We start from the raw sequence: 15,082 nt of genomic DNA, 5'->3' as shown, positions 1-15,082 counted from the left end.
TCATAGCGTCAAGAGCACAGGCACTCCTGTTGGAGCATCTGTGCATATTCTGAACTCAGTCTGTTCCTGAATTATTTGCTCCTCCATTGGTAAATTTTGAACATAAATTTATAGAATGGTTACAACACTGGAGACCATTTAGCCTGTTATCTACGCTGGCCCTCTGCTGGAGCAATTCATCTAGTCTAATGTCTTTTCCCCATAGCCCTGCACATTTTTCATTTCCAGATAATGACATAATTTCCTTTTGAATGCCATGACTAAATGTGACTCCATTCCAGATCCTTAAAAGTTGCCAATAACACCAGTTTAAGATATTAACTTAATCTCAGCTGCAACCTGGATACATCTCTAATTTTACCAGCTTTCCGGGACAGATGATCGTTCTCATGTTCTCAGTAATAGCCCTCACTTTCAGCCAGGGTAATGCCCTGGGGACCCAGGTTTGAAGCCCACCACGACAGGTGAAGTTCGAATTCAATAAAATAAAATCTGGAACTAAGTCTAATGATGTCCATGAAACCATTGTCGATCTCTGTAAAAACCCATCTGGTTCACTAATGCCCTTTAGGGAAGGAAATCTGTCCTTACCTGACTCCAGACCCACAGCAATGAACAAGGGCAATTAGGGATGGGCAATAAATGCTGGCCTAGCCACATCCCATGAATAAACAATAAGCTTCCTGACTGGAACGTCAGGTCCTGGCTTAATCTTGCTCTGGATTGACATCCACACTTTGCAGCAGGAGTCACTGCGCATGGATCAAGGGCAGGAAGCCTGGCTGGATGTTTCTCCATCAGTAGACTGGGGCTTTACCTACGCCGGGCACAGATCGCACTGACCAGCATAGTAACTGAGAATTTCTAACAAACCTCTCAAGAACTAGAAGACTTAAGGAGAGCAAACTTAAGACATTGTTGTTTGTCCTTGCAATGTCAAATGATTCATTGCACGTGTGGCATAGGGAGAAATCAAAAATCACAAGTTGGTAAAATCATCTTTATTCCTGATTCAACTTTTCTTAAAAGCATTTTAGAGACAAAACAGCAATTCCTCTTGAGATTTGAGATCTGGATTTGGGATGGTAGTTCAATCTTTTCTGAACCATTCATCCAACCCTCTCTGATATAGTGCAAAACTGCCAAGTGCAGTTTGGTCTAAATCCCTCGCCATCAATGCTCTTGTTAAGCTGCACAGAGGAATGGCCACAGAGCAGCCAGAAAGATACAGCGCAGGTCTGGTTCTGCAAGAAATATATGTGCAAAAATGTTTTAAAGGGGCCGCGCACTGAAAAGATTGGTCCATGTAGAACAAATAAAAGGAATACTTGCCCACCAGTAAAATCCCACCAGTAAAATCCCCCCACCAACCCCCACAGTGTCACTGAATGGTGGGCTCTCTTGTGGAGTCCGAGGGACTGAAATTATTCTGCACAGTAATGCAGCTGCTGAGCTCAGTGAAGGATACATAACCCACCAAAACAAGCACGTGGCCAAATAATGTTAACCCAGCCTTTCTCCTCTGCACCCAGTTGGATTTCACTGCTTTAATATTTAGCGTCTGAGTTTGTATGGTGGCAACGAGGCCACCCGTTTAAATGATGAGCTGCTATTCAATGCTGCCTCCTCACTGGTCAGGAGCAGACCATGATCCCTCATATTGAGGTAAAGTCCATGGCTGCTGTTTGCTCTCCCATATTCACAGGTACTTTCTACAAATGACTGTTAAATCGATTCCAGCTCATGATTTCATCATGATTTCAACTCAGATTCAGGTGAAATTCTCTTTCCTAAAGGCCATTCTCCCTGCAGCCAGAGCAATGGGTGCCTGCTATAGGCAGAGCGCTAAAGAATATGAGGGTAACATGACTATAATGGGGGGGGGAAAAAGGCAGGGTCACCTCCTCAAACCTGACAATCCAGTCTACATAGAAAGATACTTGGAAACCATACTGACTTCTCTGCTTCTGCTCCGCACAGTGTAACAAACATCAGCAAGTGATCTCTTTTGGATGAAGACCCGGTTACAGAATCAGCCCCTGGCCCAGGACAAAAACACCATTCCTATTCTGCAGTAGAATTTATCATTACAACCCATAATTTGTTAATGCTGGGTACCCTGAACATAAGAGGGGGCAAGTGCTCAGTTATAAACATTGCAGGCAACTAAATCAAAGTGGCCGGGGTGTGAAAATAGGCTGCTTCCACACTTGCGATTGCCACCTGATCCTGCAGCTTTGTCAAAGCTCCTGCTGAGTCACTGGTGTCGCATGTGGAATATGGCTGAAGTGCTGGTAAAATACAGTATGTTCTGAGGGTCCAACAGCAGAGTGCACACAGTGAGGTCTTACTCCTTGACACGCCCACCGTCTCCCTCACTCACAAAACGCTTACGGCCCCTGAGAACAACAAAGAGAACAGGATTCAAATCAACGAATAGCGATTCAGTGAAAACTTCACACCAAGGAAGTGCAAGCAGTGCTGACCACTGTGTCCGTCACTGATTTATATTGGACATTAACATTGATCAGGTCCAGGGTTCTGCACATGATCACTACCCCAGTGATCACTATTGGAAAGTGAGTGTGTATTGGTACAGGTCAGGCACAGCTGTGACACCCCCATGGAGGGAAGTGTGCTGATGGCCAGAGGTGCAGGCATGGAAACTGGGCACTTCAACAAAGCACAGGAAGACACCATTGGAAACTTTCCCTGCAAGTTTGCTATTGGACAAGTATGGTCCAAGCATTATGTTGTACAATGGGGACTGCTCGCAGTATTACAGCCCCAGCAAGGCTCTGTATAACAAGGGCTGCTGATTTTACAATCCCAGCATAGCCCTGTATAATAGTTTGCACTTTCAGCATTACAGTCCCAGCATTGCTCTGTATAATGAAAATTATTCTTAGAGATGCGCACTGGCATCTTTAACATCCTCTTGAACATTACACATTGACTCAGTTTAATGCCTCATTTATGCTATACTGAGTGCAGCATTCTCTCAGTTCCACACAATGCACGACCCTTGTGACTCAATCACAGAATTGTTACAGTACAGGAGGCAGCTGTTTAGCCCATCATGTCTGCACCAGCTCACTAACGAGCATTTTAACTTAGTGCCTTTCTCCTGCCTTTTCCCATAACCCTGCACCTTGTTTCTATTCCCTCTTGAATGCCTCGATTGAACCTGCCTCCACCACACTTCCACACTGTGTTCCAGACCCGAACCACTCGCTGTGTCAAAAAGTTTTTTCTCACATTGCATTTGCTTCTTTTGCAAATTACTTTCAATTTGTGCCCCCTCATTCTCGAGGTAAAGGCGAAACTTTTACAGACCGTCCCAAGCCCACATCTGAAACGAGCTGAGGTTTTGAGTCAATCGCTCAGCAACGCGTGTGGTTGTCGAGAAACTCCTTGATGAAAGATTTGGTGCACTCACCGTGAGGGACAGCTATCACGAAGTTGCTTGGTTATAACGGCTTCCTGGAAACACAGGTCTAAGAATTTCTCCAGGATCGTGTGGGCAAGTGGCACATCCAGGTTTATATCTGGCAACTCGTCAAACACTCGCTGGAAACCCTGAAAGTGAGCACAAAAATCTACACTAGTCCCTGTCAAATTAGATTCCAGCCTTTTGCCAACTACTGATGATAGGCTAACAATCATTACTTGTATTTTTCTTCCACCTTTCTTAAATAGTGGAGTTACATTTGCTACCAATCCTTAGGGAAATGAATTAATCAGTGTGAGCCATGTTCGAATTAACATAGGGGAAATGCCATTAAATTTCAAGCATAACTATAGGTAATCACTGAGTATTGGTCTGCATTCACCTGCCGGTTGATGTGAGTAAAAGTGGCACCCTTATTCAAGAAAAGGTGCGAGGACATTCCTACAGGTCAGTCAGTGGTTGGTAAGGTTTTAGAAATAATCATCAGTGAAAAAAATTAAATTAGGCAGTTGGAGAGGTTTGGCTTCATTAAGGAAAGCCAGCCACAAGGATTTATACAACAGTCATATCAGACTTGAAACATTAACCCTGTTTCTTTCTGCACAGATGCTGCCAGACCTATGGGCCCTGACAATATTCCAGCAATAGTACTGAAGACTTGTGCTCCAGAACTTGTTGTGCCCCTAGCCAAGCCGTTCCAGTACAACTACAACACTGGCATCTACCCAGCTATGTGGAAAATTGCCCAGGTATGTCCTGTACACAAAAAGCAGGACAAATCTAACCCGGCCAATTACCACCCCATCAGTCTCCGTCATCAGTAAAGTGATAAAAGGGGTCATCAACAGTACTGTCAAGCAGCACTTGCTTGGCAATAACCTGCTCACTGATTCCCAGTTTGGGTTCCGCCAGGATCAGTTAGCTTCTCATCTCGTTACAGCCTTGGTTCAAACATGGACAAAAGAGCCGAACTCCAGAGGTGAAGTGAGAGTGACTGCCCTTGACATCAAGGACACATTTGACTGAGTGTGGCATCAAGGAGCCTGAACAAAACTGGAATCAATAGGAATCAGTGGGAAAACTCTCCACTAGTTGGAGTCATACCTAGCACAAAGGAAGATGGTTGTGCTTGTTGGAGGTCAGTTATCTCAGCTACAGGACATCACTGCAGGAGTTCCTCAGGGTAGTGTCCTCGGCCCAACCACCTTTAGCTGCTTCATCAATGACCTTCCTTCTAGCATAAGGTCAGAAATGGGGATGTTCACTGATGATTGCACAATGTTCAGCACCATTCACAACTCCTCAGATACTGAAGCAGTCCATGTCAAAATACAGACAGACCTGTACAATATCCAGGCTTGGGCTGACAAGTGGCAAGTAACATTCACGTCACATAAGTGCAAGACAATGACCATCTCCAGCAAGACAGAAGCTAACCTCCTCTTGATGTTCAATGGCATTACCATCACTGAATCCTGGGGGTTAACAGTGACCAGAAACTGAACTGGACTAGCCATATAAATGCTGTGGCTACAAGAGCAGGTCAGAGTCTAGAAATCCTGCAGAAAGTAACTCACTTCCTGACTCTACAAAGCCTGGCCACCATCTACCAAGCACAAGTCAGGAGTGTGATGGAATACTCTCCACTTGCCTGCATCAGTGCATCTCCAACAACACTCAAGAAACTTGACAACATCCATGACAAATTAACCCACTTGATTGGCATCTCATCCACAAACATTCACTCCCTCCACCACCAACGCACAATGGCAGCAGTGTATAGCATCTACAAGATACTATGCAGGAATTCACCAAGGCTCCTTCAACAGCACCTTCCAAACTTGCGGCCACTACCATCTAGAAAGAAAAAGGCAACAGTTCCCTTCCAAGCCACTCACCATCCTGATTTGGAAATGTATCACTGTTCCTTCACTGTCACTGGATCAAAATCCTGGAACACCCTCCCTAACAGCACTGTGGGTGTACCTACACCACATGGACTGCAGCAGTTTAAGAAGCCAGCTCACCACCACCTTCTCAAGGGCAATTAGGGATGGGCAATAAATGCTGGCCCAGCCAGCGAAGCCCACATCCCATGAATTAAAAAAAAGCTACTGAGTTTTTCCAGCATTATCTGTTTTTATTTGTAAAAGGCAAATCAACCTCATTGAATTTTTGGATGAAGTAACAGAAAAGCTTGAAGGGAATGCAGTGGATGTCGTCTATATGGATGTTGAGTGTTTGACAAAGTACCACAAAAAAGACTGGTTAACCAAATTGAGGCTCATGTAATAGGAGGGTCAGTGCAAGTTTTGATAAGAAGTTGGCTTAAGGAGAGAAAACAGCGAGTTGTTTTTCAGACTGGAGGATGGTATACAGTAGTTTTTCCCAAAGGGTCAGCACTAGGGTCACTGTTTTTGATTATCTGAATATTGGAATACAGAATAAAATTTCAAAATTTGCTAATATCAGATATAGTAGACATTGAGGATGATACCAATCAATTGTAACAGGACAAATGGCTAGCAGGATGGACAGACAAATGGAGGTGGAATTTAATACAGAAAAGTGTGAGGTGATGTGTTTTAGCAGAAGGGATAGGGACTGAGATGATTGACCTCCAACAGCCACAACCAACAACTATCTTCCTTTGTGCTAGGTATGACCCCAGCCATTGGGGAATTTTCCCCAATTCCCATTGACTTCAGTTTTGCTAGGGTTCTTTGATGCTCCATTCAGTCAAATGTTGCCTTGATGTCAAGGGCAGTCACTCTGACCTCACCTCTAGAACTTGGCTCTTTTGTCCATGTCTGGACTAGGGCCGTAATGAGGTCAGCAGGTGGGATACAGAATAAATATTAGCAGTGAGAACCCAATATAATCCTTTTTCCTTGCATTTTATCTGGATGTTTACACTTATTTCCCTACAGCAGTCATTGGAAGCCTGGTCGATCTTCCCTCCCCAGCCCAGGTGCACTACAGACATCTGCAGTGCCCCCGGTGTGACACCAGCTGAGCTCAGGTCATTTCACACAGACATTATGTGACTAGCAGGCCAGAGAGATTCAGGGGCCAGAGGGAAGGCCAGGCTCATACTTACCCGGTTCATCTGGTCCAGTGTGATCAGCCCACTCTCCCACAGCATTTTCAGCAGCTTCACCATCTTAGCTGCTGTACTTCCCGTTGACTCCAACACCATGACAACGGCCTGAGGGGGAGAAGCATTTCTATTTGCATAGCTCTTTTCCTAAACCGGTTCACAGCCGATGAGTTACTTTTGTAGTTATTATTACTGTGCGGGGAAAAGCAGCAACAGCCAATTTACATACAACAAGCTCCTGCATTGTGATATTTTTAAATAGTGCTGAACTGGTCATTTAAGTGGTGGAGGAGGAGGAGGAATGTTGACCACAGACATTGGGGAGAACTCCCTGCTCTGCTTCCAATAATGCATGGGGTCTTTAGTAGACAAGGCCTTGATTTAGTGTCTTATCTGAAAGATGGCATCTCTGACTATGCTGTGCTCCCTCTTTTCTAATACCAGATTACCTGCTCGTGCTTAGGACTGAGCAACAACAAGTAAGATAACAACTAAGGTTAAGTTAAAGCTAACTTCTTACTACTCCCTTTCCCTTCTTGGACATGTTTATCCCCACTCTTCTCTGTCTCAACAGCCATTTCACTGCCTTCCCTCAATCTTTTATTTGAAACTACCACCTCTGCAGTCAGCCAGGACCTTAATGAGGAGAGACATTCTTCCCTCTCCATTCCTGTTATAGAGCACAGGTCACTGAGTACCCACAGTCCCTTCTCACCCTCCCTCCCAGGGAAAATGGACAGCCATAACTAATCCGCACTCCCCCCCACCCCCCTGCGCCCACTTCTCCCCTGGAGCAAGTCCTCAGCTGGTGGAAACCAAAGGGTACTGGTCTCCCTAGAGGACAATGGGACTGTGTAACGATGAGGTTTCATTAGGAGTGACTCATTATAGCAGAGTCCAGGTGTGACTGAGGATATCCTTTCAGAATTTCTTTCAACGACAGACTCAAGTTTAGGAATCTACTGCCCCGGGATTTTGGTTCCTGACAATGAAGGACATAGGAATAGCTTGACGAGAAAAGATTAAGGTCTGTAATAATGAAGGTGTTGACTAATGATAGCAAACAATTTCTATCAATCAGTTTAACAGATCCATCCACGAAGTGAAAAAGCTCCAGCGGTGGAGAGCTTTAAGAACCATAGATCCAAACTCATCTGTTTCTCTCAAGCACAGTACACTCACCATGTCACGTGGGAGCCTGGTGGAGATCAAGGCAGATTTGGTTTCTGGAATTATCTCACATCTCCGCTGATAACTCAGGACTTCACCCACCTTTAAGAAACTTATTATTTGCTTGTTCTAAGTTGCCCTGTTTATAGCATGGAGACAAGGACAAGACACTGTCTGGGGCACAGCCCTTCCCTCTTGGACCTTAACATCTCCCAAATAGCAAACAGCTATATTTTGTGATTAGCTTGACTTGGAGTTCATTCATAGCCCCCCTCACCCCTACCCCATTAACACTGGGGCAACAAAATATAAACAAAATGAAAATGATCTTCCAGAGCAGGAAACTGCCTCTTATCAGATTGAGTGTGCTGCAGTAGCAGGCTGAGGGTGATCACCACACAAAACAGACAGGTAAGGAAATGGGGGCAGAAGCCATTAATGTTATATACACTGATATTTCACAACAGTAAGTAAACTCTCACTCAGCAGGAGGACTGGAGGTGTGAATCTCGATTTATACCTGAGTGCATTCACAGGCCAAGCTGACATACCAAGCAGCAGTAATGTCTATGCTCACCTCGTAAACAAGTTCATGGTGGAAATGTGGCACCTCCAAATCACGAAGGCAATGCTCAGCTTCAGCCTGCTCTCCGGAGAGCAGGAACTCCTTCAATATGAAGTTCATCTGGGTCAGAGAGAGATCAAGTCAGCAAAGCAGCACAGACAACAAAAGGATGTTATGGCCAAAACCAGAAGTGGTAATTTCCAGCGCTGAAAACCACAGGAAGAGAGCTGACACTGGAAATGGTTCTCTTTCCTCTGGTAATATACCCTTCTCTTTGAACCTGCTCCCCTCACCCACTGCTCACAAAACACATGCAGTATATTCAAGGTCCACAGAGTAAACTCCATCCAGTCTGGAGTAAAGGCTGCCCCTTAGTTATCCAATTGCAGCATAGACAGGGTGTGAAGCCTGGGACCTTCCTATGCTGTACAGCTTTGACCAGACCAGGTGGTGTATTTACAAACTGGGCCACCTGTGAGCCTTTTTGTAAATGTGTTATTTACAGAGCACAGTAACTGGCCAGCTTAACCCTACTCGATGTTCCTGATCTTCGTTCCATTGTGCAATGATAGGAGGCCAGTCATTATACTACTAAGGTGGAGGACAGAAAACCTTTCCATAGGGTCACACAAGAGCTTGTTGTCTGCTATCCATCGTACAAATGTACAAACATATGAATTAGGTGCAGGAGTAGGCCATTCGGCCCCTCAAGCCTGCTCCGCCATTCGATAGCATTGTGGTTGCTCTGAATGTGGCCTAAACTCTACTTTCCTCTTTTGCCCCTATACCCTTGACTCCCTTGTCAATCGAGAATCTAATTCAGCCTTAAAAATATTCAATGGCCCAGCCTCCGTTGCTCTCTGGGAAAAATAATTCCACACACTAGCACCCATCTGAGAGGATAAAAATTCTCATCTCTGTCTTCAATGAAAGACCCCCCCCTAAAGCAAGTCCTCACTTAAAGATATGGTTGCTTTCCTGAAAACCACAACTTCAAGTGAAATGACTAAGTGAAACATTGGTTCCCATAAGAATCAATTTTAAAACAGTGGTTAGGTTCTGTAGGACCTTCCTTATCAGAGAGAAAAAAAACAAATATTAAAACATTATACCCTCTAAGTTGAAATATTTTACATTGCTAAATTCCTACATTGGTCAATTAAGTAACTTTTAAAATAAGTGTAAAAATATAAAGGAAAAATGTAACTTTCAACTAACTACCTCCTGCTCACCGCAAATGCTGATTTCCCAAACCTCTCACTCCTGATCCTCCTGATCGCTGCAGATCTCCCCACTCCCCAATCCTCCAAGCTGTGGCTCCTGTCCTCTCACCGAGCCACCTGCTGCCTGGCTCACCTTTTCACAGTTTCCTTCTCCTGAACCCAAGCTGAGAGCGAGGGCTCAGAAGAGCAGCCAGGCAGGAGAATTTAACAAAAAAAACAAGATTGTAGCAGCCCCAGCTCATCACTTCTGCTCAATCAGAACTCACTTCCACAACACTGGAGCTCTGGCTTCGGATCAGGTCTGATCCTGAATGGGAACGCAAGTCCACGAGGGGGAAGCGGCAAAAGCGTGGGGAGCGGGAAAGGCCACAGCTCGGAAGTCGGGGGGGTGGGGAAAGACTGCTCCAAAAGGGCAACAATTGGGTCATGGAGGAAACGTTGTTAAAACGAATCTCACGATGCTCAACAAGATTACAGGCCCCATTAACTTACCGATGTTAAAGTGAAACAAGTGTTAAATGGGGACTTACTGTATTCCCCTAATCTCTCCAATCAAGGGAAACATCCTCTCAGCATCCACCCTGTCAAGTTCCCTAAGGATCTTATATGTTTCACTAAGGTCATCTCTCATTTTCCTAAACCCCATGGATACAGGCCCAACCTCTCCAACCTTTGGTTGTAAGATAACCCCTTCATTCCAGAAATCAGTTGAGTGAACCTTCTCTGAACTGCTTCTTATGCAATAATATCCTTTCTTAAGTAAGGAGACCAAAATGTACAAAGTGCTCTACATGTGGCCTCAGCAAAACCTAGTACAGCTGTAGCAAAACTTCCTTGCTTTCATAATATAGAAAATGTTGGAAAAACTCAGCAGGTTGGTCAGCATCTGTGGAGAGATAAACAGAGTTAATGTTTCTAGTTCGTACGACTTCTTCAGACTCTTCTGAACAAGAGTCATACGGACTCGAATCGTTAACTCTGTTTCTACACACGCCAATGTCCCAGCTATCTCCATTTATATGTGTTCCAATACCCATCATCTGTTAACAGTGTAATTAACATTAAACCTTTACAAAGTTTTTATCGACACAAACAGGTCAGTTGGCCCAGCAGGTCTATTCCATCAAGCCTCTGTAAAAAATCCCAACCTCCCACCAGTGCTGGCTGTCTTTGATTAACCCATAGAACATAGGAAATACTAAATAAAAATACAGCAAGGTCCATCTAGTTAGTCTCACACCACCTGGTAGTCACACGATACGATAATTGAGTTATAGAAATCATAGAATTGTTACAGCGCAGATGGCAGCCAATCTGTAAGTTATGTCCTTGCTGGCTCTTTGCAACAGCAACTCAGCTAGTCTCACACTCTTGCCCTTTCCCCACAGCCCTGCAAATCGTTTACACTATTGATTAATCACAGCCATCAATTTCTTATCAATGAGCCTACAAAAGACCCAGACAGGAGGTGAGGAAGCCCCCAGTGGTCGAGAGCTTTGTCAAACAGAGGTCCAAGATTACCTGTTCCTCCAAAGCTCATTACACATGTCCCAAATTACTCAGAGTGAATCCCAAAATAGGATCTTCTGAAAGAAATCGCTCTTATTTGAATTTGCTATGAATCAGAATAGTACCATCTTTCTTTCAGCATCTCCCTGGAGAATCTGTCCCAATACATGGACCACTCGTCACTAAAATCATGTTGCCAGATTAGTTTTAAATTCCCCACCGCCCCAGCCCCAAAGCCTCTATGAATTATTTAATTTTAACAGGTTACAAGCCATTAGGGTACAGTAACTTGTCCACACAAAGTTCTGCTGATTCTTTTCAGAATCAGTTCTTATTTTTACAATTACCTCTGACAATTGTTTAAAACCCTCTGCTGGTACACCTACCAAAGGAGTTACATCCTCACTTCCAGACTGTCATTTGAGCGGCTAACATACCAACGTGGATTGAGGATCAGTTAACAGTAAACGGATCAATTGAGATGGCATGGTGTAACTACTGAAGTGATGCAAGGATCAGTGTTTGGGCCTCAGCTACTTACAATATGTGTCAATGGCTCTGATAAGGGGACCAAGTGTAACATATCCAAGTTCGATGATTTCAAAGCCAAGTAGGGAAGTAAATATAAAGAGGACACAAAGGCCGCAAAGGGACACACACATGCCATGTCTGTGGGCAACAAGATGGTAAATCAAATAGAAGCTGGGTAAATGATGGCATCCACTTTTATTAGAAGAATAGAGCAGAATATTTCTTAGATGTGAGAGACTATGAAACATTGGCAGTGAGCTCTGGGTGTCATTGTACACGAATCACAGCAAGTTAACATGAAGGTACAGAAAGCAATTAGGAAGGCAAATGGTACATTGGCTTTATTACTTTTCCTCCAATGCAATCTCTTCTTAAGTCTTGCAGCAATTATACAGGGCCTTGGTTAGACTACACCTGGAGCATTGTGTACAGTTTTGATCTCCTTACATAAGGAAGGCTAGAGGAGCTGTAGAGGTTCAATAGAATACTTCTTGGGAACAGGGGGATGTCCTATGAAGAGAGATTAAATAGAATGGACCTGAGTTTTGCTGAAAAAGAGAGACATTTTTGTCAAAGCTTTTCGTCTTGCATTCATCAGGACAATTCGTAAGAATACCAAGCGTAAAGGGAACAACAATTTACACTGCATGAGAAGAGAGTGCTGATTGATTGGCAAGTGGACTCTGATTGGTGGAGGCATTGCCATGGAGAATCCACTAGTTGATGGCGACTGACAGTTAAATATCAAGCATTGTTTGAAATTTAAACCAGGCAGCTTGACTCTGATTGGTCAAGGCATTGCCCTGAGGAATGAACCAGCGAATGGCTGTCACTTATTTTGTCTAGCTGAAACAGGCGCAATGTGTGTGTGTTCTTTCAGTCTGCAAAGAACAGGGCCCTCTGTGTTAATATATGTAGCTTCCAGTACATGTAAATGCACCACACTGCAAGCTCGACTGACCATCTTAAATTGGTTATCAGTGTAATTTTTTAGCACACTGAGGATGATTTAGCAAATGTTATCCAATCGCAGAATTACATCCAATGTTGGACACTGTGTTTTGAGTTTTCAAGCCAGGCTGGTTAGGTATGGTCTGTACCTTGCCGGTTGCAAACAGCAGAAGTGACATGCTGTTTGATACGATCCGCCAGTCTTTGGGACATACAGCCTACATACCCTAGCATCACACCGGCAGTGAAACTCATATACCACATTATTCATCTATGTGATAGGCAGAATGTCTTTTTGGCTTGACGCCAGCATCCTGTTAGTGGCAAGTACCACTCGTGTTGCTACTGCATGGTAGCAGCGTGAAACAGCTAGCTTCATCTGTTGCTCAAATGTTTGAGACAGATTACCCTGGGAGGGCAAGGTGAGGCAGGCTGGGCACTTTTCATGGCCGAAAGTGACTGCCTTAAGCCTGTTTGTGAGTTTGCAAAGTGATCTGATCAGGGTCACCATTATCCTACAGGATGCCTTTGAGGTGCCCTATTTTGGCAACAAACATGCATGATGAGCAAATGGCTCTGGCCCTATTTATGAGGTTGCCAATAAGGCCAATCTTACAGTGTATGAACCTATATTCTCTGGAATTTAGATAACAGGTATACAATGAAAGCGGGTATACAATTTGTGGAGGGCTTGATAAGGTAGATGCTAAGAAGTTGTTTCCCTGGCTATAGAATCTAGAACTAGAGGCCACAGTTTCACGATCATTTGAGTGTATGATTTAGGATTTAGACAGGGAGAAATTTCTTCACTGAGGATTGTAAATTTTCTACCCCAGTGGATGCTCAGTCATTGACTATATTAAAGAATGTGATCTGTAGATTTTTGAGCACTAAGGGAACAAGGTAATATGGGGATAGGGCAGCAAAGTGGGGTTGATCCCCTTCAACACTTCCCCCCACCCCCCCACTCCCCTCTACCAGTTCCACCCTCCAAAACAGGACTCCAATCAATTGTCTCCCCCTGGCCTCTCCAATACTGTATGCAGCTAATTCCACTGTACCAGGTTCTAGAGAAGGGCTTGACATACCTCTCTGATGAGATGTTTGACGGGTCGTTGCCCTCCACCCACGCCCCAGACATTGTCCAATCCAACACCACGCTTCATACTAAGCAGGATGGCAGCACGATCCAATGCAGCACTGAAGGGGGAGGGGGGAAGGAGGGCAAAACTTACAACTGTTATGCTCAATTTACAGATCAGCAGCAGTCAGACAACACGGTACCAGCTGGGACTAGGATTTGCCCAATTTCGCTAGGGCAAGTGACCAACTAGAACTGACCACTACAAGGGGAAGGCACCACTAATACCAAGAACCCAAAGAAAACATGCGTTGATTCAAATACAAAATAATTTTCTTCTTCAATGCTACAAGCTGTGTCCAGCTGTGTTCACCTCCAACACAGAAGTGTATAGTATATCAAATACCCATATGTATAAAAATCTGATATACATTTCTCACTCTTTTTAAACACTGCTCTCTCAGGAGAATTCATATACTTACCGTGCATGGTCACAATCCACTTTCCCTTTATAACCTTCAAGAAAGTTTGATGGCAAAACATCGTCTGCAACCGCCCTGGCGATAAACTGGCCAAGTACCTGCCCAGACAGCAAAGAGAAAACACACGTTACATAAGAGAACTAAGTCAGCAGTGCAGCTGAGGGAGTGATTGCTCTTTGTAAATCTCCAGCAGTCAGTTACAGGATGACAGAGGCAATGCTGTAATAGCAGGTAGCCCGTTTCCCCATCTGCTGAGCAATACTGGGCAGCACAGGGAATGCAAAAACAGAGCTGGGGAAATTGAATAAAAGCTGAAAATACTGGAAAAACTCAGCAGGTCAGGTAGCATCTGTGGAGAGAGGAACAGGGTTAACGTTTCGAGTCCTGTGTGGCTTCTTTAGAGTTCCGGAGATGATTTTAGATTTAGTATTATGTAATGAGAAATGGTTAATTAATAACCTTGCTGTAAAGGAGCCTTTAGGAAATAGTGACCATAATATGACCAGAATTTTACATTAAGTTTGAAAGCAATATAGTTAATTCTAAAACTAGGGTCTTAAATCAGAACAAAGGGGACTATTAAAGGAATGAGGGACAAGTTGGCTATGGTGGATTGGGAAAATACATTAAAAGATTTGACAGTAGACAGGCAATGGCTAGTATTTAAAGAGGTATTACATGATCTACAACATTCCTCTGAGACACAAACAGCCAACAGGAAAGGTAAACCAAACGTGGCTAATAAAAGTAGTTAATGAGTGCATTAGATCAAAGTAAGTGGCTTATAACGTTGTCAAAAAAAGTTCAAGGATTGGGAACATTCTGGAATCCAGCAAAGGAGGACCAAGAAACCGATAAAGAAAGGGAAAAGAATATGAATGCAAGCTGGTGAGAAACATAAAGGCGGACTGTAAAAGCTTCTTTAGGTATGTGAAAAGGAAAAGACTAGCAAGGACAAATGTGGGTCCATGACAGGTGGAGACAGAATTCATTATAGAGAATAAGGAAATGGCAGAGAA

General features: G+C 44.0%; 1 protein-coding gene across 1 annotated transcript in view; it reads right to left on the bottom strand.

The window, feature by feature from the left end:
* Positions 1 to 986: 986 nt before the first annotated feature.
* Positions 987 to 15,082, bottom strand: part of pdcd4a (programmed cell death 4a) — a 41,069-nt gene continuing 26,973 nt past the window's right edge. Inside the window, exons 6-11 of the mRNA XM_041199497.1 lie at positions 14,064 to 14,161; positions 13,589 to 13,700; positions 8,299 to 8,406; positions 6,552 to 6,659; positions 3,440 to 3,579; positions 987 to 2,399 (exon numbers count right to left, since the gene is read on the bottom strand). Coding sequence (XP_041055431.1) covers positions 2,348 to 2,399; positions 3,440 to 3,579; positions 6,552 to 6,659; positions 8,299 to 8,406; positions 13,589 to 13,700; positions 14,064 to 14,161 — 618 coding nt within the window. The 3' untranslated portion in view covers positions 987 to 2,347. The remainder of the gene's footprint in view (positions 2,400 to 3,439; positions 3,580 to 6,551; positions 6,660 to 8,298; positions 8,407 to 13,588; positions 13,701 to 14,063; positions 14,162 to 15,082) is intronic.

The sequence above is a fragment of the Carcharodon carcharias genome, chromosome 1 (assembly GCF_017639515.1).
Source record: "Carcharodon carcharias isolate sCarCar2 chromosome 1, sCarCar2.pri, whole genome shotgun sequence".
Lineage (NCBI taxonomy): Eukaryota > Metazoa > Chordata > Chondrichthyes > Lamniformes > Lamnidae > Carcharodon > Carcharodon carcharias.
Note: the sequence above shows the minus strand (reverse complement) of the source record. Positions and strands in the feature narration are given on the sequence as shown.